We start from the raw sequence: 26,474 nt of genomic DNA on the forward strand, positions 1-26,474 counted from the left end.
CACATGTTAGATTACGAGATGTTACAATTCAGAAGAAATGGCATAAAGTACAAAACCAATGATATGAATATGAAATACAATAACTGAAATGCACAAAGCATTACACATGCGCAGCGTATACGTGCTGCGCAAACTGCGCAGATTGGAGGTATGCGCTAGCACAACTGAGTGAAACAGACCTTAACGTTAAGCATTGGCCCCAAGTTGCTCAAAAAGAAAGCAACAAAAGGACGTGCTAAGCTTTATCAATGAGATGTGCGAGCAGATGCTCGCAAAAGCTGTGGTGACTGCACTGCAAGGCGATGCAGTTCGGGAGATTCTTCTACAAGCGGAAGGAGCACGGGAGTAACGATAATGATTTGCCACTCACGCGCGTCATCTGCCATTCGTCTTCCCTAAAAATACTTATTTTCTGTTTGTGTTGTCATTTCATGATACAACTCAATAGTTTCGGCATTTTTTATGACAATGTGAATTTTTCTAGCTTAATAAGCGCACTTATCTTTCATTATAAGATTGATGTATGACTTTCTTATTATATCTGCGAAGTTTAATAAGAGTCGACGGACTGAAATAAACGTAACACAGATTTGGTTGACGTGCTGAAGCCCAATGGGCCGAGCAAGCAGCTACATTGAACGAATCCTAGAAATCACTGTATCAGCTAGAGCACCGTGGAAGGGCCTACCTTTGCTTCGTTGGGACATTAGCCTCGTTCGACTTATAGCCACCAACATCCCTGCCAGCAGTCTTGTAGCCTAAACAAGTCTGCAGTGCCAGAGCGATGCAGCGATGACCTTTGACCCAAGGGATAGATTGTGCTGCGACGTTCGCCCAACCAGGCATCTAGCAAAGTTAGGAGAGTGGTAATATGTAAGTGCAACGAAAAAAATATATATGATTAAGAACTTCATGATAAAGCTCGATCAAAGATATAAAAGTATTATACTTGTGTACTTTTATTACTATGAAAACGCTGAATTAAACGGCAGTCAACTACGCATAAACACAGAGCACATAACCAATAAGCATTCACGACAGTTCCCTTGGAATCTGAAGTGCCTAGTACGGCGGCAACGGTGCTGAGAAAAGGAATCTAGTCACTGCCATGTTTTGGGATAAAAGATGTGTTTCACTTATCGGTTTCACACAATTCTAGAGGTACGTTGTGCCTATGTTCGATGCTATACGAAATATATGCATGGTGAGCGAGGGGAGCACTCTTAAATGCGAAGCATTTCTTGGCGAACCAAAGGTACTTTGAGCATTTCTAACTACTTATCTATCTAGCCGCCTACGTCTGGGTGCTCTCGTGACCTTCTTAGTTTGGTGGAGACAAAAAGTGGTATGGGAGGATAAGAAGCTTTGATGAATACGGCTGTCTGGTCATGACATGAATAACATGACATTCTTGTCGCATATATCATCAAACCCTCTCCTCCAGACACGTGTGGCAAATACCCGCATAACACGGGCCGCGGTATGCAGGTATGCGCCACAGGTGATTGAGAGTTTATAACTGCTCAGGAACATCGAGAACAGACATTGGCAATTTAAATGCGAGAACGTTCAGAAAAACCGACACCGGCAGTGTTGACACGACGAATGCGAAGAATAAAAATGAGGATCGCAGCAGGAATCGATCCCAAGCATTCTGCGTGGCAGTCAGGTATTCTACCACAGAGCCACGCGAGGCCTTGAAACTGCTTTGAAAAAAGACCCTATGCAGGCGTAATGCCGGTGCACCATCAATTGTAGTTGCAGTGCTGGTTATCTAATTTTAACGCGATAGCGTTAAAGAGCTCGTCTCGCAGAAATACCGCCGCCGGCGTCGGCACCGTTGGTTGTGAGCGAAAAATCATCATCTTGTCCGTGACCGAAAAATCGAAAAAGCTGCAAATAAAATAAGTAATAAAAATGCTGGGTCCGAGTGAGAATCGAACCCAGGTCGTCTGCGTGGCAAGCAGGTGTTCTACCACATAGCCACGCCTCTGCTTGGAGCTGCACTGAAAGTAACTTTCATGCTTTCCAAAAATACGCGTCCTGTATACAGGTGTCACAGTACGAGATGTAATATCGCAGTAATATTGCGTGGTACAAGCGTACATTGCCATCGGGCGTCACACCACGTCAATATCATAACGACTTCGTGGTTTAAAGACAGCCACCCATTACAAAAGGCACACACATTACTGCGCGTATTCCCTTAAGACCATGTAGTGGGTCCATCGCAGCTTCGAAAAAGGTTCTCGCGCATAATTGCTCCTGGTTTAAAGCATGCTACCCATTGCATAAGGCACACAGCTTATTGCGCGTTCTGTTAAATACTCGTAGTGTTCGAAGTGCGCACTAGGGGCAGGATATTGCTATCGCGTTCAACTCTTAAAGGCGAAGCTTAAGCGTCCCCCAATTTTTTATAACAAAGCAACAAGCATTACATATGTACTCCTATGATGCAGGCGTCATGTCGGGTTAATAACAATTGTGGTTCAGTGCTGGCTCCGCTTCTGTAGCAATCTAACAAACATTACATTCGTATTTCTATGATTCAGCAAGCTATATTCAAGGGTCCCTCGATCCCGAAGGAATACGCTAACGAATGTTCCGTATGAAATGCACATCATCGCGCCCTTAAAGTGCACCTCGTATCGATAATGCTGCCGTCTTTGCTTTAAGGTGAGTGCTGACGCTACGTCAGACCACAGGGTACCCTTTAAAAGCCAGTGTAGTCGACGTTCCTGGCAAAGCCACGATGTGCACGCAACTTTCACACTTACAAAAACACGTTTATCCACTTAGTAATGCTTGGCTCAAAGCCAAAAAATTCATCACAGACAATTATTCGCCGACGGCTTCGCATGAAACCGATTCCCGCAAGGCGTGGAATCTGCCAGATATTTTAACACCTGGTTATGAAGATATATTTTATGAAAAAGGCGTAAACATGCGGGTTTGGGTAACAGCAATTGTTCTGATAGATTACCATTTTCCTCATCTTCGAGACAGAAGAGTGACAAGAGCAGTTCGACAAAATAAAACGAACGAAACAATCGCAAATAGCTTCGAGCGTAGGGCTAATGTCACTTTCGTTGGGATCTTAAAAAGATAATGCGTATTTTATTTAAGGCCCTAAAAGAGGTTTTTGTAGAGGGTAAGCATCACTGATGTAGAGGCGAATAAAAAGCTACAGCATATGTTCCAGTAAAGATGATTTATTCACCCGCGAACCGAGGTTCGCGATTCAGTCAGAGGCTGACCACCAGGCTAGTGAAGTTTTTAGAGTCGAGGTGCCCCGTCAGAGACAGTCCTTGCGGCGACTTGCGAGCAGATGCTTGGAGATCATGGAGCAAGCAGTTTTATATACAGAAGAAGTGGTTACAAGAGGAATATGTTTACAAGGTATTTACAACTTCTGGCCGGCTACTTTGGACATCGTCCAACCTCGAGGGACCCGAGCACTGCCTAGCAGTAACACCGCTCAGACCAGACTGCCCTTCTTCCCACGGTCGAGCCTTTTTTGTCTCTTCCTGAGCACCCACTTTCCCCACTTGCAGTCACGTGGTCTCGCCGACCTTGGCACGCCTATGCCTAGCGTCCATGCAGTTGCAACCACGGGGAAAGGGCTCCACCGAAGGGGTGGGGTGACCTCCCGAGTTCTTCGGGAGAGTTTTCAGTTAACGACACCGGCATGCCGCCACCGACTGTCTTCCCTCCGCGTCGACTTGTCTCCGGTGACTGCCCCTGCAGTCCAGTAATGGTGGCATTGTTCATTGCCCCGGTGGCCGCCGTCTGCAAGCCCCGCGCCTTCTCTCAGTTTGCGCGGGCGGCGTTGCGGGCATACAGACGCCAACGGCCTCCCCCCCCCCCCCCCCCAACCCCCACCCCCCGGCTCGCTGGTTTCTCCGAACCTTACAGTTCTTTACAGCACTTTCAGCCGCACTGGAAACCTTATATACACGCATTCTCCACAAAATATTCGCAAAAATAGGGATACCAAGATGTTTGCATATATCGGCAGATGAAAAGATGCAGGTCGTAAAGAATACATTCGCGTGCGCCTTCGAGTGGTTAATTAGACGAAAGACTAGCACGTTTTTCTTGGATTTAGCAGTCTTAAGTATCATCATATAGTCATTGCACCATTTTGATACGAGACTGAGGCCCTCTGGCACTTCTTTTTTTGCAGGACAACTATTTCTCAATGGTAGAGCACGGTTTACAGTGGCTGATTTCCTTTCCGAGCTTTGTAGACCAACAGTGCTTTTTACGCCAGGAAACTAGTATAGAAACGCAGAACAAGCTTCAAAGGAGCTCCTAAAATGCTTCAAAATATCGTTGAAACGGCACTGTTTTTTGTAAACAGAAAGGCAGAACTCGCTTTACAGAAGCACATACTGGCCCTTGTGCCATAAAATACCACATATCATCAAACCACATCGCGTATCACTACCATAACTTTATACTCTTTACACACCTTTTACGCTTCTATATAGCGCGTGATTTTAGGCCTCTATACAGCCAAAATACACCATCAGTGCAACCATAGGTCATCGCTAACACTACATTAAAGACATGGCACTCTTTGGCCACCCATGGCCCTTGCGCCACAAAACACCACAAATCACCATCAGCAGTTTTAACATCGCGTGCAGACGCATTGCTTCCTTGCAAAGCAGATTGTTTTAACAGGAAGAGCACGCTTTACACGGCCGTATATTGCTTTTGCATCTTCTGCAGCTACAGTGCTTTTTCGCCCAGTACGTCATAAATACATGCCGGAGAAATTATAGAGAGATGTCTAATAATACTTAACACTTTCTTGAACCGGCATTGCTATTTCACAAGCACATAGGCAGAGCACGTCGTGCAGGAGAGCATATGATAGTGAGGGCATTGCGTGCAGATGCATTGATCTCTTTTTTTTTTTTTTTTTTTGCAAAGCAGCTAGTCCTAACAGGAAGAACCCCCTTTACAGGGTCACACATTGTTTTGTGCATAGACAGTGCTTACGATCTCGGCGTGTCGGCGAGCATCGTGTCATCGCCGTGCGCTGTCGCGCGTGCATCGTCGTCTGCTCCATTTGCTTGAGCGCTTGGGCGCCGCCGCCTCAGCGCTCACCGTGTGGCGAGAGAGAGCGAACGGCGCGTTGACTATGGAAACGCTCTTTTGCGATGAACGCTGAACTACCAGCTCGCAAGGATCGAGAACACGCCCTCACCCGCGAGAGACAAGGCCGACGCAGGCAGCGTCTGCTAGCGAGTTTCTTGATTGAAGAAACCGACTGCTCACGCCACACAACCGTTCACCGGCCACCCCGTATATATAGGCACTGGATCTTGACCTGCAATGTAGTGCCGGTGAGAGATTTCTCTTGTGTGTTGTTGAACAATAATTATTCGCAGCGTGCACGTTAACTAAAAGCGGACTGCGGGTCTCCGTGTCTAGTCTTTCTTCTATCTCTCATTGCCCATTAGGAGCGACTTTGCTGTGGGAAACACCCGCGCACACTGCATGCTTCGCCCTTCCACAGGTTTCACGTTAGTGGAGCTGAAACACCCTTCCCTACATGCTTCGCCCCTCCCCAATTTCTTCAGCCCGGTATTTTGCACAGACAAGCAGAAATAGGTCTACTGAGACGCTTTAACATTTCCTTATACCGGCATTCCTCCTTAGCAAGCAGGTAAGTAGAACACACTTTACAAGAATACAGGAATATTCCTGTAAGAAATATTCCGAATATTCCTTCACAGAAATATACAAATATTTTAGCGCTGTCTGAAAAGGCCTTCATTTTCGCAACGCAGGTAGGCCGAACAGGCGAATCGCGCTTTAAAGGAGCACGAGATGTAGATCTAACCGTTTCAGAGTCCTACTGTCAAAGCAGTAATGAACAATACTGTTACATTGTGAGCGCGACTGTGTGTGGGTGGTGCGAGCGTGCTTGTTCGCATCCGAGTACGAGGAATGGAACAAAGAAGCGGCTCCCTCTGCGTTGCGCAGACCGCACCGGGCAGGGGAATGGAAGCGAGTCAATAAACCCTCTCCACTTTAACCAGACTGGCCCGCGACAGCCTATTCATTCTTAGTCTCCACTTTACTTTCCCGTTTCGGCCAAGCATTGGCACCTTCCCTCGAGTGCCACCTCATGGCAGCTCGTAAAAGGTGCCTTCTCAGGTAGTGAAATCATATCTTATGGCTGATGTCGACTTGGCACAAATGTTACAATTTAACAGCAATAAGAAGTGACTTACGCATTCTACGATACGTCTAAGCGAGGACCCTTTACTGCTATCACTAACGCATGCCGCAAGCGGGTACGTTTAACTAGAATTCAGCCGAACGCCAGCTGACACTGAAATTCCGCACTTTAACTGACGAGCAGCCTTTTAGAACCTGCACAACTTACCCAGCGTTCAGTTCGTTTAAGTCGCGTGGTGATGTGATAGCGACATTGTAGCATCTTTATGTGCCAAAAAAATGCTTACTTGAGTTCGTGATCAAAATCTGAATTCTAAAACGATCACTTTGGAGGCAGTGTCGGTTTCCGTGACGTAATATCTCGTGGGTCCAGCGCCTGAAGCAACAACTTGCCCGCCTTTTGTCGACCAACCAATCAGCACACATTGAAGGCGATAATACGGCGATATCTCCAATTTAGAATAAGGTCCTAGTGCAAGTATTGAAGTTAGTTTTTGATGCAGAGGTGTGCTATTATGTTTTCCTGTGGGTATTTTTAACAGCGGAGCAGCTTAAGCTGGGTAACACTCCGCGTGGCGTCCGCTAGAACTCGGGCGTGTACGCGCCACAGAAATTGGGCAAGCCCCGCTACCGAGTACAGCAGATGCGAGGGAAAGCGAAGACAGTGGAACGGGTGAGAGCAGCGAAGGACAGCGATGGTGTGCGGTGGGGAAGGAGGTTGGAGCCTCGGGTGGCAGAGAGTAAAGCCTAGTAAACCGACGAGTGCTAAGGCACGGAGCTGGGAATGCGGACGGAGGCGAGCGTTAAGTGAAAACTCTGCTCGGCGAAGTGGAGAGGAGGAAGAAAATGAGGAGCAGGGGAGATTAGAAGGGCAGAGAAGGAGAAGAATAAATAAATAAAATGAAATAAAATAAAATTTCATGGCGGAGCGGGATTCGAACCCGGGTACCAAAGGTCCGAAGGCGAGCGTCGTAATCAATCGGCTATCCAGGCTCTAGCCGAACGTGCATTTATGAGAGCCATAAACTTGCGGTGCTATGGTCGAGAGAACAAGATAGCAACAAACAGAGAAAGAAAAAAACAGACATAGAGAAAGAGAGTGAGTGAAAGACACAGAAAGAAAGAAAGAAAGAAAGAAAGAAAGAAAGAAAGAAAGAAAGAAAGAAAGAAAGAAAGAAAGAAAGGAAGAAAGAAAGAAAGAAAGAAAGAAAGAAAGAAAGAAAGAAAGAAAGAAAGAAAGAAAGAAAGAAAGAAAGAAAGAAAGAAAGAAAGAAAGAAAGAAAGAAAGAAAGAAAGAAAACGAGAGGAAGAGAACAAATGAAGAAAGAAAGCTTAGCACAGCCACGTCTAGCGAGGAGTGAGAAAGGGAACTTAGTGAGGAGGATGAAAAAGAGGAGGAGAGAGGGTAAAGCATAGCGTGGCCATGTAGACTGCAGTATAGTCCTTCTACAATCCTCCTGAAGTATAGCAAGGGGGTGGGAAAGGGAAGTGAGGTTGAGGAGGAGTGATATGAGCATGGCAAGTGAAGCCAAGCTTCACTTGCCTTCATTTTCCCGTCAGGGCAAAGACTCCTAAATTATTTTTATTTTTCTACTTCGGCGGCGCAAACTCCAATTGCAGACAGCACTTTACCCCATTTTTAACTGCAATGCGCTTACAGACCGAAGGCGAAAGGCGGCATGGTCACGCTGTTCCAAGCGAAACATCCACCGAGATTCGCCGCATGAGCCTGTGGCTGCGGCATGGCTGATGGCGTCCCTGTCGCGTGTACAGCGTCGACTGACCGAGTGCGCCCACTGCTGCCACTAGGGTACCTTGATGTCCACGCGGCTGCCACTGCATGAACGCGCAAACTGCGCCACGGTCGATAGCGTCCCTCTCCGTCGGGCAAGGTCTGTGACGCCACGTTGGTAGTGCTCAGGCATTTATTTGAGGGACGCTAAAACACTGTAAAGTTATGATGCCGTTGCTGCGGCCAGCCTGATAGTGTCCCTGTCATGTGTACAGCCACGGCCGGACTCGAAAGGCGCGCGAGCGTTGCGTACGCGCGCGCGCGCCTTTCAAGTCCGGCCGTGGTACAGCGTAGACTGAACGAGTGCGTCCACGGCTGCCACTGCATGAACGCGCAAACTGCGCCACGGGTGATAGCATCCCTCTCTTTCAGGCAGGGTCTGCGCACTTGGTCTTTCCCGCCATGGACGCCGCTGAGGAGGCTCGCCGAGAACGACAGCGCGCGCTCGCCCGAGAACGGTAATGCGGACAGAGAGCGGATCCCGCCGCCAGGCCTAAGCGAGCAGAAGAAGAACGGCAACGTCGATTTCCTAACCCTACTTTAGGAAAAGAGGGCACAAAAGACAACCGGTAACAACGTAAGGAATATCCGAAGGTGACAGCCAGAAAAACACAAGTGAAACGCCGGTATCGAGCCGACCCCGAGATGCGGCAGCGAAAAAATGCTGCGAAAAGGGAAAAAGTCAGTTTTGCCACAAGGGCAAAGCAATGCATGCGATAGCAAGAAAGTGGATTGTCACAGGAAGAGCGGCAAGCAGTTCGATAGAAACTTGCTGCGCGCTGCTCAATCACAAAGGACGCAGGAAAACACACAATGCGAGTGTGAACTAACTGTCACAGCTCGACACTTGCAGCGCGCTGCTCAAACACAAAGGAAGGCGCACGAAAAGAACGCACAGGTATACACAGGACTAGCGCAAACTGTCACAGTTCTTACTTCAACTAGCTCCTACTCTGTAAAAAAAATTAACTCCCAGGTGGGAGTAAAATGCTTGGCCTCTAGCAATTCCCCCCCCCCCCCCCCATTGGGAGTTTCTTTAGATTCCGGACTTCCGGAGTAAAGCTTTTACTCCGGTTGGCCGGAGTTATTGCATGGCGCCTCCGGAGTATTTTTCTGCTGTTTTTCACTTCGGTGGGCCGCGGAGTTCTTGCGTTGCATCTTCGGAGTATTTTTCGCTGTTCTTTCACTCCGGCTGGTTGGAGTTATTGCGTGGCGCCTACGGAGTATTTTTCGCTGGTCTTTCACTCCGGCTATCCAGAGTTTTTTGTGGCACCTCCGGAGTATTTTACGAATTTCCTGACTCTGTCCGGACGGAACTTCAGTGAGATGCATCGGGAGTATTTTTTTTCTTTGCTCCGCTGTTGCAGTTTCTTTACTCTATGGTGGTAATGTCACGCGTTGGTTACTTGAAGGAATTCTCATGCAAGCACCGCAGAGTCACAGTGTTTTTTTTTTACAGAGCTCTAGCAGAGGAAACTCAAGAGAACACTTCAGTTATTATTATTTCATTTATTCACAATAAGCTGCAGTTTTCGGTTCATGATCCAGCATTTGGGAAAGCGATACAAGAAGAAACAAAAATGCAAAAAGCCACCAAAAAAACAAAGAAGACAGATCACGTGAAATCAACAGCACTCAAGTTTCAAGTGCAGCGTGTCGAAGTGAAGCCCAGAATGCTGCGAAAGGATGCACAACAAACGACGGAAGGCGTAGACGCCGGGAACCATCCACGAAGGGCCATCTATCAGATTCATCGACGGCGCAAGCGTTCAGCTGATTGCTTCCTGCATAATTTAGCAAGAAAAGTAGTACGTCAGTACTGCAAACCATGCCACAGACACGAAAACACAGAACACTAAAGCTAGAGATACTCATTAAACGCCATGCAGGTTGCCAGTCCATGAGAACACCCAGATTCTTACAGCATAGTCAATACTAAAATTAACGACGAAGTTTGACAGAGCAGCGCTTATTAAACGGACCACACAAGGACAATATCACAAAGAAGTCGATATCAATTAGCAGATACCATGTACTCTAGTGTCAGCCAGCCGCTTTGTGATAAAAACACACATCCGGGCCTCGAAAAAAGTGCAAAACGCGCGAAGCTTTTCCATACATTTTTAAATCGATACCTCTACTTCAGCTCACTCTTTCAAAACCATTTTTTCACTAAAATGAGCGAACTTTGGTAGTATCAACGACAATATTATGAATACCTCTCCCGATTAACTTGATAATCTTATAAAATATTATTACTGATTATTAAAGTTGCATTTTAATCTGTACTTATCGTCCTACTTCCCGCCTATTAGACGCTTACAGTTTGTATGCTTACGGCAGCTCCATAAGAAAAACGTACCTCTGTTGCGCAAAACAGGCTTCGGGGCAAGTTGGCGTTGTACCTTTCTTTCTTAATTTGCCGCGGCCGCTCTGTAATGAAACTTTTTTAATGGACATTTTTCAAAATAGTTATTGCGTGAGCATGTGTAGTTTATAGTTTCCAATCGTGCAGCCCCGAGCACAAATTAAAAGAAATACCACTACTTAACAAAACAAATTAACAATAAAAGGTACAAACATTACGCCACATATACCAATTGCATCTTCAGTACACACTGACAGAAATGAGGGAATGTCGACCGGTCTACTCAACACACAGGTCTTTGCAAACGTCTGGCAGGAGGCCACGGATGGTGTTGCACGCCGAGGCTTCACGACGTGTGCACCAGGATTCGAGGAATTTCCTTTTTCCCTCTTTTGTTCACGGGCCAGCGTCGTTGCATTGTTCAGGTACAAACTATGTCCCGTCTTCGAGCACTGTTCGTCAGAGAGAAATGGAGAGAAATGCTTTATTCACAGAGACACTCTACTTGAAGGTGAACGCATTGACAGTTTTAGCTATCTGGTCGAGGCGATAAACTGAGATTTAATAGTGCTCCCCCAACCCCCCCCCCCTCCAAAACTACATACACAGCCTTGGCAGCAGGACCGAAAAGACTGCTAATTTCTCAAGAAGGTGCTCTGTCTTTCTCCATTTTCTTTTACTGCCATTTCGCCTCCCCCCAACAACGCTGAGGCGTGATCTCTAATGCGTTACAGAAATAAGCGTTTTTTTTTTCTTATCCTCAAACCATTACTACTACAATAACCCTCTTCCAACGAAACGTCAAGCGCCTCACAACCGGTTTTTGTGCCAAGCGACCCTGGCCTTCCTTTCGCATTCCCCGTCACCCACAAAGTGGACTCGTCAGCCCCCTCTCTCCCTTTCTTGTTATGAACAGACCACATCCTCCGAAGTGTCAATTACATTTCTATATTGATATCTAGGATATCACTTATCATATCAAAATAATTTTTTCACTAAAACGAGCTCGTATGTTCGTTCTAAAAATCCTTACCAAACATCTTTCTGTAGCTCAATTCCCAAAATTCATAAAGAATTAATACTGATTTCAGTTTTTCATGTTCTATTAGTCCAGTTTACATGAAAGATCAAGATTATATACACGTAATAATAGACCTCCTCCTGGCGTTTAATAATATCGAAAGCGGACAAAAGTTACCCTCTATTTCTACTAACCAGACGAAAAATATGTTTTTACCAATTAGGCTTACCTATAATACAACTTTTTATTAAATCAACCCACAACTATGATGTTTTTCATTAATACATATCACTAGAGTCACTCTGATCTCCAAATATTATAGTTGTGTGTTTAAAGTTACCGCAGTTATCCATATTTTTTAGAACACGTGGTCCAAATAACGCGTTTTCAAAATTTCCACTGGAGTTTTTACTGCCATCCTGTAATGCTAGCCTAGTCTTGGTAACATGTTTGGTTATCAACATAATAGTACCCAATTTTAGCACTTTTCGACAAAAATGACGCAGATAATTTATAAAGAACTCACTCACCAGTATTGCGCCGCTGCCGCGACCGTCCGCTTGTTCGCCACTCGCGAGATCACAATGCACAGTTTGCTGCGCGGCACCAGAACACGATTAAGGTTTCCGCAACTTGCTGCTGTCCATGACAACTTTCGTTGACGTTTGTAGTCGCTTGTAACGTCCGCAAGGTGCACGGAACGATTTCCTTTTTCCGAACGCGGCCGCAGGCTTCGCACAATCCTCTCTGTATTTCGATTCTGCTGGTTTGGCCTGTGCCGTGTTGGTTGTTGTAAAAACGTTCGATTTCAAACGCTCGATGACGCTAGGTTTCCAAATGATACCAAAAGTTTATTTACGTATTTACAACTGTTAGAGAGCTAAGGAAGAACCCTTCATTTATCGTTGCTTGAACGTCTCTCTTCACTCCTCGGCCGCCTACTCCCCCCGCGCCGGCCACCCTTTCTCCCTCAATCCTTGTTAGCTGCACCACCAAAGAGGAGTACAAGCCTGGTCACCATCCCGTTCCCAGAACATATACGCAGGGGTGCCAACCACCCAACCTCTACCGTGGGAAAGCAAGTGTCGGTCAGAGACCCCGCGACGGTTCGGGTGACAGGGAAGATATTTAACAATGGTTTCTGAGGACCGGCCGCCCGGCTAGGCTGCCTACGTCACTCCTCCACCAGACAATAAAAACCGCTGAGCGATGCGCCAGAGTATTTGCGGCATGAGCACCGGAGTATATTCGGGGAATGTGCGCCTTTTTTCTCTGTCCATCGCCCGCAGGAGTAGAACGGCGCTGAATGAATGTATATACTCCGGTTCATTCCGATGTGTTCGAGTTGGGGGGTGGTCACCGGGGTTAAGCGAAAGAATCATCCCCCAAGACCTCCGATCTGGGTATATTTTTGTTTACAGTGTACTGTGGCTCTTCCAGCTAGCAGCTCACTCCTTTCGCAAACGCGGCCGCTGCAGCGAGCAAAGTGACCTTTCTACGGTCTATAGCTTCAACGCAAAATTTGCGGTGAAAGCGCAAGAGTACAAAACTCCCCCTCACCAGATAAGCGCGCGAGCACGGTTGTCCACGCCGTGCATGTCAAAGTACACGTCGGAGGCGCACATCACAACCAGGGTTGCCAATGGTGGCTACTTTTCGCCAAATTGGCGACTTCGAGAGGCCCGTGGCGACCTAAAATTGTGAATGGCGACATGGCGAATTTTTGGCGATTTTCGGCTTAGGTCTCCACTGAGTTATGCATCCTAAGCTCAGTGTCTTCCCAACGAATGAGCGGCAATGTTCTCTGTATTTTTCTTGATTTTAGACCCACGAGTAGAATGTGCACATTACGCGTATTCGGTATGTCCGACCTGTAACTCGTGTGTATCTCCTCAATTCATCTAGATGCAGGAGGTACTGGAACGTCCCCCAGCGACATTCCAGCAAAATGTAAGTCAGCGGACTGCCTTGCAAACCGCGAGAGGGCAGTGTCTGACTATAAGTTTATGACCTTAGGTGCTTTAAGCTTCTCTAAAGTTTCGTTTCTGAAGTGGTTAGACGGCGGGTTCGCCACGTGTTCCGACCATTTGTTCTGCCAAAGCTCCAACTGCTCTGAATAGCTTCGCGACTCATTCACTGTTGCACTACCCCCAATTCAGCTCATAAAGACTGCTTTGTAATATCTAAGATAGGCGGATACGCGGCTATTTGTGCAATAAGAAATATTTATTGAGGCATTTTCCATTTTTCTCTGTGAGCATTTACAATGAAAATAATTGCTATATAACATTTTACAATGTCTACCTGTTCGCATCGGATAACACATCGGATTGACGCGTGTAGATATAAGTATGACTATAAGAAAGAGTCGGTGGCGTCCGGTATCATATTAGTTCACACTGAAAAGGTGTAAGACTCACTAATGACCAGTTCCTGTAAGAATTCTGTCGTGTTACCTTCAATAAACCTTTTTATCCTTTTAATTCACATGCGGGTGAATTAAAAGCAAAGCTTACACGGTTTGCGCCCAAGGTTTACCACACTTTTATCTTTGAAACGAGCGGACAGGCATGGAAGGATATCATGAGCGTTTTATTCATTCAGCCTTGCGCCACCACGCACATCTTGCGTCTAGTCAGAGAAGCAGCACCATGCACTCCCATGGAGAAGCGGGCGATATGACTGGCATTGACAAACGTTAATATAATTGCAGTGTCTTGGGTGGTACTGTATTCTACGGGGCTATATGTGAGTGGAAATTTTCATTCATTACTAGGTATGCCACGCATATCTATAACGGCGACTTTTTTGGCGAAATTTGTAAAAAAAAAATGGCGACTTTGGCGACTTTTTGCTCGTCGTTTGGCGACATTTACTCGAAAGTCAGTGGCAACCCTGATCACAACTCCGGCAAAACACTAGAGAAGGTTAGAATTGGGGACCCAAGAAATTTGCGAGCCGCCAGGGAGCATGCGCAGAACGCAAGCCACTCTCGGACTCTTGCGCTCTCGTTGTCTCAAGATCCTGTAGTGCCTTTCTTTGGGCGGCAAACAAAACCGGAGAGCGCGCGACCTCAAGAGAAGAAAATAAAGACGGCGCTTGGCAGTGGCATGTAAAGTCACGGCTCGCGTTCCTTGGTGGGGCGTCCGATTCTGGTAACTAAAATAAAACTTCATTTGGGTCTAGTTGCCACATATTCATGAGGCTAAAATTACAGCGCAAACGCACTTCTTTGTTCTTCTTACTTCTTCTTTACTTCTTTGTTCCTGCACCCATCTGAATACAATTTCATGTCTTCGCGTATCTAATGCACTAGCATCCTTGTTCCACGTTTTGGTTTAGACATATTGTTGTGTGAACATGTGCGGTAAAGTTGCCTTGGGCAAATATATGCATTGGCGTATGAAAGAATAAAGCAGTTGTTAGTCAGCGCTTGTGTCGTACGTTTCTTTTTTTCGTGGGTGTCTTGTGCGTTTGCGCTGTAATATTAGCTTCAGGATCCTGGTCACAGTGTAAGATATTGTCACGTGGTCGTGACGTCGACGAAGACAGATATGGTTCAGCCGTCTCGTTTCTTCCCTCCTGTGACATAAGTCTACAAGAGCGAAAGCGTTCCGACTAGCTCGCACCACCCCGAGCCACGGGACGCTCTTCTTTTTCCCTGGCCGACAGGTCACGAGTGGCGTGGCGCTACAACCCTAAAATGGAAAACTAGCGTGGGCCGCCAGCGATACGATGCAAACGAAGCGCGGGCAACGATGCAGCATGCCTCGCGTCTCGCATAATTTTAATTTCGCCACGTGTGGCGTTCTGTGCGCATCACCCAATGCCGCGTGCGTTTGTATCCTGCCGTTAGTATCCTGGAGAACAATGGACAGATTTAGTTGAGCGTCCGCAACAACGTACGGACGCAGCCTGCCATAGGAAATGGCTGGCAGGCTGCGTCTGTACGTTGTTGCCGACGCCCAACTAAATCTATCTAACGAATGACGCATGACGTAATTATGTAAGGCAGCGCGCTGCGGAACGAGGGGTCGCAAGTTCGAAGCCCCGCTCGCGCGCTTCGGAATTTTTAGGAGCTTGCTCGCCAAGCTTCTTAAGGGGTATTCAGACGGGGGAGAAATGCTCGGGGGATGAAGGCGGAGCCTAGTGACGTCAGCTCTCGAGGAGAAGTCTCCACAAATGCCCCCCACTCACACGGACGAGGCGAACAGAGGGGTAGACCAGTGTTACTAGACTACTCTGGTGTCTTGTACCACCCGTTTGACGAGCTGCTGACGACGAGCTGCAGACGACCATGCAGCTGCAGACTGTACACCCGCTACCGCTCTCTGCAGGAGCAAGTGCAACAATGTGGCCAAACAAGAGCCCGAAATTCCGCCACATCCCCCACCGCCGGGGATCGTTTGTCCTTTCGGGGAAAAGGTCCCCGTCTCTCCGAGGAGCCGCGGGGGGGTCACGCCCACTCGCTAATCCGTGACGTCGCGGTCACGTGATACGCAATCCCCCTGTCTCCCCCGAGCATTCCTCCCCCGTCTGAATACCCCTTTATGCTCGCGCCTTGTTCATCGCGCCGTATCCGCTAGTTCTCATTGCTCCCGCTAGAGGCGCAGCTGTGCTCTCTCCGGTGATTCAAGCGCGCTCACTGCGTGGGCTCGCCACCAAGACCATGCGGCGACAGCCCGCGAAGCAGAAGAGAGACGCCAGCGCCGGCAGCAAGCGAAAGCCACCATCGATCCAGAGGCGGCGGCAGTGGCGAGGGCGCGCGCAGCCTAAGCAGTGTGGAAGCGGCGACAAGCGAACCTCGAAGAGGTACGGGCGCGGGATGCAGCGGCCAAGTACTGAAAGCGGCCGCTACCTGAAGTTGGTGGCACCGACGCGCGCTTCAAGCGCGATATCCTCGACGACACGCTCGGCCACAGCTGTAATGTATGCGACCGCTTGTGGTTCGACAATAACCTTACTACCATCTCGACCATCCGCAACGAGCAGTCCAGCGCCAACGCCATCGCGGTTCTTCAACGAGAGTTTCCTGTCGCAAAATGTAAATTAATAAACATTGTGTATATAATGTGTATATCTATAACAATGTGGTCATGTCTTTATAAGACGACAGAGGAATTTGTATGGAGGATTCACGTGTTACCCGACCATCTCCGAGCAAGCTCCTCTAACATCATTCACTTCGTGAATATGGCGTGTTTTTTCTTCTGAATTAATTTTATTTGTGTGTATATATACATATCCGGGACATGACGGCGGTGGCGACGGCAAAGATCTGCCGAGAGTGTCCATATTATTGCAATCGCAATAAAACACAGGGACAGGGCGTGTGCTGCACTTCCCCAGCATTCACTCAGAGTTGAGTTGCCCACATTTTTTTTTTATTTCTTTGACCTTGTTATCTTTTCTTTTATTTTTTATTCATTGGTTCAACTTATTTTTCTTTTCTGTGGCGAAAATTGCAAACCGGGGTGTTTCCAAATCCTCACCTGTACAGTAAATGGCACCCGGAAGTGTTTGATTCCCGATGTGCGCACTGTAATAGCACTTCGGGTCTAGTGCACATGGTCTGGACCTGCCCTTGCTACAACGATCCAAGCAGAAATGTAGAATCTTGGGAGGCCTTATTACGCAGCCAAGATGCCAAAGAACAACGTAAAGTCATCGGTCTCGCCCTGACCGCCGCCGAGTCCCAAGGGATTCCGGCTGACGGCTAGGGGGATGAACGGGGGCAGACGCCAAAGCCTCCTCCCCCGTCATTCTCGACGGGTGTAAATAAACGTTCTCTCTCTCTCTCTCTTCTGTTTCGAAGGCGAAGGTTCCAGAGAAATGCAGCCGGCCTCGGCGAAAGAAAAGAACGTCGCGTGTATGGAGTGCGCGAGCCAGAACTTTCACTGTGCTCGTTCGCTCGGTTACAGCGGTGGACAACGAAGGACGACGTGTAACCCAGAAACGAGCGCCTAAGAGCTGCGGTATCAAAAGTGTTCCACGCATTTATTAAAATGACAACACGGTCAAAGAGGGGGGAAAATATGGTTGACACCTTCGTCGAAGGAATCGATATAACACAAAAGTCCTGACAGAATTAGTTGAATGTTTATTGTACATTAATACACGCTGGCGAGGACGCGTCAGAAAGGTAAATCACGTAACTGCGTCGTCACCAAATCGAATCACCGCGCACACCGCATTTCACCGACGTTAGAAGTAAGGAGCAGTGGGAGGCTGCCATGTGCAGCTCGGCGCCCGAGGTCCAGGATCAGATCCTGGATTAGGCCAAGAGGGTAGCGGAGACCTACGCCGGGCAAGCTCCTATACCACCTCCACTACCGCACTCTTCCCTCTTGGGATAAATAAAGTATTTCTCCTCATTTTCACCGACCACAGAATTTCTTACAACATGAAGGGTCATTGATACTTCGACATCACATCGACGCACGCGCATGCTCGGCACAGCGACGCTACGCTAGCGAACGCGCAGCGAAGTCAAGCGCGACCCACGCGTCAGGCGTCCGTCGAAGCGCCCCGGCTATGGCCGGCGCGAGATGCGACGTGCTACCGGATTTCACAGTGGCCGTGTTAGCCGTGTCTCTTCGTGATGAAGAGACGCCAGGCGCGCGCTAATGCGCATGCGTCAAGACGACTCGGTTTTCGCGTCAACGTAACGTGGTGAAGCTAGCGTTGCCAACTTGCGCCGCCGCTGGCATCGCGAAGACTGCCCTTTACAGCGAAAGCCTCTCTGTCTGTCTATCTAGCCGCCTACGTCTGGATGCTAACGCAATCGCCTCCTTAACTTAGTGTAGACCAAAATTGGCATGGGAGGGTAAGAAGGTTTGACGAATATGACTGTTTGGTCATAACATGAATAACGTGAGCATCCTGTCAAGTACGTCGTCAAACCCTTTCCTCCAGACACGTGTGGCACATACCCGTATACCACGGGCCGTGGTATACGGGTATGTGCCACAGGTGATTGACAGTTTATATCTACCAAGGAATGGCGAGAACAGACATTGATAATTTTTACGCGAGAGCGTTAAGAAAATTATAGTGGCTTAGCTCGGCTGTGCCAGGATATACGTAGCGTGAACTAAGGTCCAGCTGATTATTCTTAGCTCTCCTGCTTGTCTAGCATTAGCTTGAATATCATGCTTACTGCTGCTTGAATGACACACACGCGGTATACGCATTATGTGACACATGTATATTTATTTTTTTTTCTCAACGTCATTTCTCTATTTCCACAAAGACGGTGGTCAGTGTACTAACACGCTGCCGTCTCTATGGCTCCAACGCCCGGCGCAGGGTGAGATTTGGCTACTGCTCAACGAAGGCGCACAGCTGGGCACGCGCCGGCGCCAGTGCGTCTGCCGCCGCTATGGCGTAACTCCTCTGGAATGCGCAGATCCGCGATGCCCGCGAGGCGGCAGCGGCTCCGACGCACCAGCGGAGCCAGCTATGCGTCGGGACGTCACTGCTCCTCAAAAACTGACACCGGCAGCGTTGAACCCACGAGTGCAAAGAATAAAAATTAGGATCCTATAAGGAATCGAGCCCAAGCATTCTGCGTGGCAGTCAGGTATTCTACCGCAGAGCCACGCCAGGTCTTGGAACTGCTATGGAAAATGACCCTATGCAGGCGTAATGTCGGTGCAACGTCAATTGTGGGTTTAGTGCTGGCTATATAATTTTGTAACGAAGTAATAAACACCACCTATGTACTCCTATGGTACAGGCGTCACGCTGGGTCAATTGTCGTTCCAGTGTTGGCTCCGCTTTTATAGAAGTCTAATAAATATTACATTTGTATTCCTATGATTCAGCAATCTAAATTGAAGCGTTGCTCGACCCTGGAGGAATGCGCTAACCAAACCTACGTGTTATATTCACATCATCGCACCTTAGAGTGCACTTCGTTCGATAACACAGACTTCTGTGCTTTAACGTGAGTGCTATCGCAATTAAAATAAGTGACGGTAGCGCAGTTGCTTGAGCGCCCGGCAGGCATCGTCGCGGACCTGAAAGGTCGTGGGTTCGACTCGATTCAAGGGAACTTTTTTCTGTGCCATCTGAACGTGTACTTTTTCCGACGTCATTTCCGTGATCTAAATGCGTAATTAGTAAAGTCTTGGCGGACACCGGCATAAAACACTTTCGTGTTAAAAAACTTGGAAGCCATTGATGTGTGTTCGAGCCTTCTTTGGATAACACACTCCTCCGTTATTAAAAAATTCGTTCGCCGTATTTGTGTGCTCGAGCCTTCTTTGGATTACACACTCTTCCTTTATTTAAAAAAGCTGTTCGCCGTGTATGTGTGTTCAAGCCTTCTTTGGATAACACACTGTTGCTTTACTACGCACTTTTGCGGTGCTCAAAGGCTTTAAGTGGTTCAAACGCGATCCCCTACTTGTCACCTGCTCTGCCCAGAAGACATATTCTGGCGAGGAAATATACTCTAACAGAGCAGCTGTAAATATTCCATAAAGAAATTTTCAGTGTTTTATGGCGAGCTAGAAAGGTTCGCAAAACAACGAACGAAACCGGCTAACTCCCTTCAAACTTTGGGTCTGCCACAGGCTCGAATATTTTTCAGCTCTGGGCTCACCTCCTGCTTGGCACTCTCTAGGATCGATATCAGTCCTTCGGCGTGCTGGCAATTTTGCGGCGTGAATATTGTGTACACCGCAGAGGCCGCAAAGCCGGTCCGGCGTATGTACTCATCAGGACCTCCCGGATAGTCGTAGTTCACTACGAACTGTACTCGCTCCGGTACGTTCAGGTTTCTCGCCACCGAACTGGTCGCCACGAGGACGGTGTACCAGCCCTTTCGAAATGCGTTGGTCGTCCATTGCCGATTATCGTCAGCTTGGCGGCCGTGCACGCCGACGACGAAACGCGGGTACCGCCGAATCATCCTCGTCAGGTCGGAGACAGTCTGCGCTGAATCGGCAAAGACGATAGACTTTTCTTCTGTCTCGTCCGCTCGCTCTCCGTCGAAAATTTCTTCGCAGATGGCAGCGAAGGCGTCGATTTTCCCTGCGTCCCCACACACCCGAACGAAGTGTCTCACTTGTCGGTTGAACAAAGCGTGCGGCGGCTCGACGGCGACCTCTATGGGTCCGTGCACGCAAAACTCCACGGCAAGAGCACGCGCGTCCATAAACAACGGCGCGGCTCCCCAGACGAGAGTCTGGCGATCCGGCCGAACGTACTTGAAAACCTGGCGAACTTGCGGCTCTAATCCGAGGATCAACATGCGGTCAAGCTCATCAACAACCACGAACGTGCATCGAGAGAGGTTCACCTTGCCTTCTTGCAGCAAAGACAGGAGGCGGCCCGGTGTCGCAACACACAGCTTGCTGCTTCTCTTAAGGTGAGCGACTTCCTGTCCGTCGATATCTCGTGAAACGACGCAAGTGCTGCACACTCCGGTATATGCTTCAAATTTAGATGCCGCCTGCTGAGTCAGTAGTGCAGATTCCCGCCCAGCCACCAGCACCACGGCGATTGGCCCGTCACCAGGTTGAACGGGAGGCTGGTTCATTGTATGGACAATGGCGGGAACGAGGTACGCCAGTGTCTTGCCTTCTGCATCGTTCCGTAGAGTGGCCAGAAGGTCCCTGCCCTGGAGTGCCACTGGCCAGCACTGAGCCTGCACGGCTGTGAGCGTGAAAAGATTCTGGGCTTCGATGGTTTTTCTTACGGAGTCGGGAAGGATTGCTTCAACAGCATCAAATATGGGCTTGGGCACGTAGTCTCCCTTCACGGTGATTCCGTTGGACTTTCTGAAATAGTCCACCTCATCACCTGACCGTAGGGCTGTGTCGGCGTGTTCCTGGTACCAGTTCTTTTCAAATGGCGGCAGCTGGATTTGGTGCCATTGCGGCAAGTGCAACGAAGTGGGCAGTTGGCTAGGGCGCGGGTGTCGTGACGCGCGGTGTCGGCGCCACTTCGCGACATTGCGGTGGCCGTCACCGATACGGTTGCGCCTAGACATGCCGTCAATGTCGAACAACTACGTTCCAACCCTTCTTGCTCTGCCGTGCAACTACTTCGTCGTCTTCTGCTCCTCCTCAGTAACAGTGGCACTAATAATGATGATGACGCTCCTGGAATTACTGGAACCTACACACTCAGGGGAATCGGCCCAGAGTCGGGCGGATCATATAGTCTGAATTTGTTTAAGAGTTATTAGAGGTTACAGCGTCAATTACAATGAGGAGTTATTTTAGATGCAAAGCAGCTTATGCGCTGGGCTTTGTCCGTAGTTCCATTGGCGACCGTCCGCTTTCTAAAACCTACCATAGCCATCTGTAACATACTGAGCGCGCGCTCGCGCCAAGGAGAAGTCTTCTTCATCTTGTCCTTCGACCGCCTTGATGATGATACGTGCAGAGCGCGCGCTCGCGCCAAGGAGAAGTCTTCTTCGTCTTGTTCTTCGACCACCTTGATGATGACACGTGCAGAGCACTTTAAAGGCCCGGGCTGCCGTATGCTGTCCTAGCTTGTCGTAACCAACCTCCTTGGGCGTAACGCAGACAAAACCACGTGTGCTGGCACGCGCTAGCGCGTTCGGGCCTGTGTAAGGGGCTGGGTAAGATGCTGTGGCCTCGCCCCCTTACACTCTCTCAGGAATCACGTGATGGCGTCGGGGAACGAGATTCTGCAGACGCGCGCTGAACCCGCGTGGCGCGCTCAACAAGCGTTCGGGACGAGTAACAGCAACAGCAACTACAGTAAATTCATGGTGTGCTCCACATGCAAGGTCGCGTTAACATCGAGCAAGGTACGCGTGATGAACGGAACTTTAAGTCGACCCATGCGCTTCTTCGCATCCCGACATGGTTCGCTTTAGTGGGAGATGGTGAAATCTCTTTTTAATAAAGCCCAGTTTTAGCCTAGACCAAGTTGCGGCAATGCAGCGTGAGTTGGTTGGTTGGTTCTTTCCTCAATATCTTGGCGCAAACCACTCCGGGGATAGGCCATGAATCGGACGCTGCCTTGCTTAGGAAACTAATGCACTTACTCAAGGAAAATGTTAAAAATGAAATGTTTAGCCATTACAGATTGGTAATATAAACTCGCAAGATAAAAAAAGACCTTCGGAGAACAACAACAGTGTGGCGAAGCAACTGGTACTGTTAAACGGTTGCGTTCTCCAGCGGCTCCTAGTGGGTCGTCCTCTTGTAAACGCCGCTCGCTCTCGGAGCCCGTGCTTTGGCCTGGACTGTCGCCATAGCGTATTGTCGCCGAGTCCCGTCCAATAAACCGCTTAACAAATTGGTGGAGAGTGCTGTGCTCCCATTCGATGCCTCTGGAGCTTCGATCCCGTACCCTACCAGCTACCATGCCTCAAGACGCCGCCCAGCAGACGCCTCGCCTACACCGACCTCATGCCCCGGTGTCACTCGTATCCGCGACCCCCCCAGTCTTCACTGGCGCAGATGGGACCGACGTGGAGGACTGGCTCGCGATCTATGAACGCGTGAGTGTCCCCAATAAATGGGACGAGGCGGGAAAATTGACCAACTTGGTTTTCTACCTCGCGGGTGTGGCCGGCCTGTGGTACAACAACCACGCATCCGATTTTACGACGTGGTCCGACTTCAAGACCGCCATCATCAACGTGTTTGGCCGCCCTGCCGTTCGTAAGCTGCAGGCCGAACAGCGTTTGCGAGAACGAGCTCAGCAGGCCGGCGAAACCTTTACCAGCTACATTGAAGACATCCTCGATTTGTGTAAGAAAGCCGACGCCACCATGTCGGAATCTGACAAGATGAGGCACATTATGATAGGCATCGACGACGATGCCTTCACGATGCTGCTCGCCAAAAACCCCAGCACAGTGGCCGAGGTCATCACGCTCTGCCAGAGCTACGAGGAGCTGCGCCGGCAGCGGTCGATGACCCGTCGCTCTCCATCCCGCGACGCCGAGCTCGCTGGCTTGTCGACCATATCCGACCACTCCGCCTTGATCGCAGAGGTGAAGTCATTCGTGCGCGAGGAAATTGCGCGCCAGTTCTCGCTGCTGGACTTTGCTCAACCTCAGTACGTTCAACAGCCGTCAACCACTCTTCTCCCTCCCCTCCGTCGAGCGATTGAGCAGGAAATCGCGGAGGTCATGCCTGAGTACCACCAGCACCATCCAGCTCCTGCACCACTCAGTTACGCCCAAGTTGTCGCCAGGACGTCCCCAGTAATACCTGCGGCAGCCCCACACAGTTACGCCGAAGCCGCCCCTAGACATCAGTCCTTCGAAGCGGCTGTGCCGGCTACCTACGCCGACGTCATGCAGAGGCCACGACTGCAGCCAACGATGCAGTCATATCAGTCGCCACCCAGTCAATCACGTTTTGCGCCATGGGCGGGCCCTGCTCCAGCAAACCGATGGCGCACACCTGACAACCGCCCCATATGCTTCGCATGCGGTTACGCCGGCCACGTGGCGCGTTACTGCAATCGCGTCCAACCGCCTCAAGTCGTGTCGCCCGCCACCAGCCAGTCAAACCGCACATTTTACGCCCCACCTACGCCTCTGTCGCCGACGTCACGCCAAGCTCCATCTACTCGGCGCTCTCCGTCTCCACGACGTCGCTCACTGTCGCCGATGCGCCCACGTCAGGTCGCTCGCGACCAGGAAAACTAGTCGTCGCAGTCCAGGAGGCAAGGGCTGCGACGCTATTGAACTGCGAAAGCCCTCAGCGAAGACCATCGAACGTGATAGACGTGTTTGTCGACGGTGTTCCCGCATCTGCCCTTGTCGACACTGGAGCCGCCGTATCCGTTATGGACCAAAAATTGAGCCGATTACTGCGACAAGTGAGGACGCCACTTTCTGGGATGTCTCTCCGTACAGCGAGCTCCCAGAGTATTCATCCTACAGCAATATGCACAGCTCGCGTCGTCATTCAGGACGTTTTGTACGACGTCGAGTTCATTATAATTGCTGCATGCTCTCACGACGTCATCCTGGGATGGGATTTTCTCTCCCGCCACGACGCCGTAATTCATTGCGCACAAGCCGAAATCGAACTCTCCCCGTTCTCAGATCTGACGCCGGCAGACACTTCATCGGTATTGAGCAAGATCCTCGTCAAAGACGATACCAAAGTTCCTCCAAATTCGTCGACGGCTGTGTCAGTCGACTGCGCCGGTCTCTCCGACACCATTGCGCTCATTTCGCCATCTGACCACGTTTGCACTAGGAGAGGCTTGCTGGTACCTTTCGCGACCGTCCAAGTCACTCAGGGCAGCACCGCTATTTTTGTTAACAACCCATCTCCATACATTGTTACGTTGGTGCGAGGGGAATGTCTCGGCAGAGTGGAACCCCTCGAAGACGCACAAGTTATGGACGCACCCGATGACACGCACTGTCCCAGTTCCGGTACGCTCAGTGCTGTTTCCGCGTCCGATTCGTCACCTGCTGATGTGTTTAGGTCCTCCATTGCTGACGACCTCACATCGGTCCAGCGTTCCCAACTTCTGTGCCTGCTGGAAGAATTTCGTTCTTCTTTCGATGTCTGGCAAACTTCTCTCGGCCGCACTACCGCTGTTACGCATCGCATCGACACCGGCGCCCAACCACCACTGCGGCAACGTCCATATCGCGTGTCTCCCGCAGAACGCCGGGTCATTAATGAGCAAGTCGACGATATGCTTCGACGCGACGTTATTCGACCCTCGGACAGCCCATGGGCCTCTCCCGTTGTTCTCGTTGCGAAGAAGGACGGTTCCGTGCGGTTCTGTGTGGACTACCGACGGCTCAACAAGATCACTCGCAAGGATGTTTATCCGCTGCCGCGAATCGACGACGCGATTGACAGCCTGCAAGGAGCCGAATTCTTTTCGTCTCTTGATTTGCGCTCGGGGTACTGGCAAGTACCCATGGCGGATGACGCTCGACCGAAGACAGCCTTTGTCACGCCCGACGGCTTGTACGAGTTCAACGTCATGCCGTTTGGTCTGTGTAATGCGCCCGCGACCTTCGAGCGCATGATGGACACCGTTCTGCGCAACTTGAAATGGCACACGTGCTTGTGTTACCTCGACGACGTCGTGGTTTTCGCTCCGGACTTCTCCACGCATCTCCAACGTCTGCGGCATGTTTTGACGCGTTTGCGCAACGCCGGCCTCCAACTGAATCTGAAGAAGTGCCGATTTGCAGCACGGCAGCTGACAATCCTCGGCTACGTCGTGTCCAAGGACGGAATCCTTCCCGATCCGGCCAAGCTTCGGGCCGTGGCCGAATTTCCCAAACCTACGACCGTAAAAGAACTGCGCAGTTTCGTAGGACTGTGTTCGTACTTTAGACGCTTCATACGAAACTTTGCCACCATCATATCGCCGCTGACGAAGCTCCTTGGAAGTAACGGACCCCTAAATTCGTGGTCGTCCGAGTGTGACCACGCGTTCGCAAAGCTCCGTCGTTTGTTGACGTCTCCTCCCATCCTACGCCACTACGATCCTACGGCCCCAACGGAGGTACACATGGACGCCAGCGGTGTAGGCCTCGGCGCTGTCCTTGCGCAGCGCAAACCAGGGTTCCCCGAATATGTCGTGGCATACGCAAGCCGTACGCTTACCAGAGCCGAGACCAATTACTCAGTCACGGAAAAAGAGTGCCTGGCGATCATATGGGCCCTTACAAAGTTTCGACCTTATTTGTATGGTCGCCCATTTGATGTCGTCACCGACCATCATGCACTATGCTGGCTGTCGTCATTGAAGGATCCCTCAGGCCGTCTCGCCCGCTGGGCACTTCGCCTGCAGGACTACGACATCCGCGTGCTGTACCGCAACGGACGCCAGCATGCTGACGCCGACGCCCTCTCGCGCTCTCCCTTGCCTGACAACAATGCCCCCTGCTCAGTATCTCACATGGCTGTTGCTTCAATCAACGTTCACACCATCACTACCGAACAGCGCAAGGATAAATGGATCACCTCGCTGATCGACTTGCTCACTGATCCGTCGGCAACACCATCCACTCGCGCGTTGCGTCGTCAAGCCCACCATTTCGCCGTTCGTGACGACCTCCTGCACCGACGCAATTACAACGCCGACGGCCGCCAGTGGCTACTAGTGATACC

At 49.8% G+C, this 26,474-nt stretch overlaps 1 protein-coding gene across 1 annotated transcript; it reads right to left on the minus strand.

Moving 5' to 3' along the window:
• Positions 1-19,936: 19,936 nt before the first annotated feature.
• On the minus strand, positions 19,937-21,379 carry LOC119405623 (probable ATP-dependent RNA helicase DDX5). The gene has a single exon (XM_037672456.1). It carries the CDS (start codon positions 21,377-21,379, stop codon positions 19,937-19,939), a length of 1,443 nt encoding a protein of 480 aa, XP_037528384.1.
• Between the last annotated feature and the right edge of the window lie 5,095 nt (positions 21,380-26,474).

The sequence above is a fragment of the Rhipicephalus sanguineus genome, chromosome 9, assembly GCF_013339695.2.
Source record: "Rhipicephalus sanguineus isolate Rsan-2018 chromosome 9, BIME_Rsan_1.4, whole genome shotgun sequence".
Classification (NCBI taxonomy): domain Eukaryota; kingdom Metazoa; phylum Arthropoda; class Arachnida; order Ixodida; family Ixodidae; genus Rhipicephalus; species Rhipicephalus sanguineus.

Coding starts and splice junctions, on each gene's coding strand:
- LOC119405623 (XM_037672456.1), bottom strand. CDS start 21,379: ATGTCTAGGCGCAACCGTATCGGTGACGGCCACCGCAATGTCGCGAAG.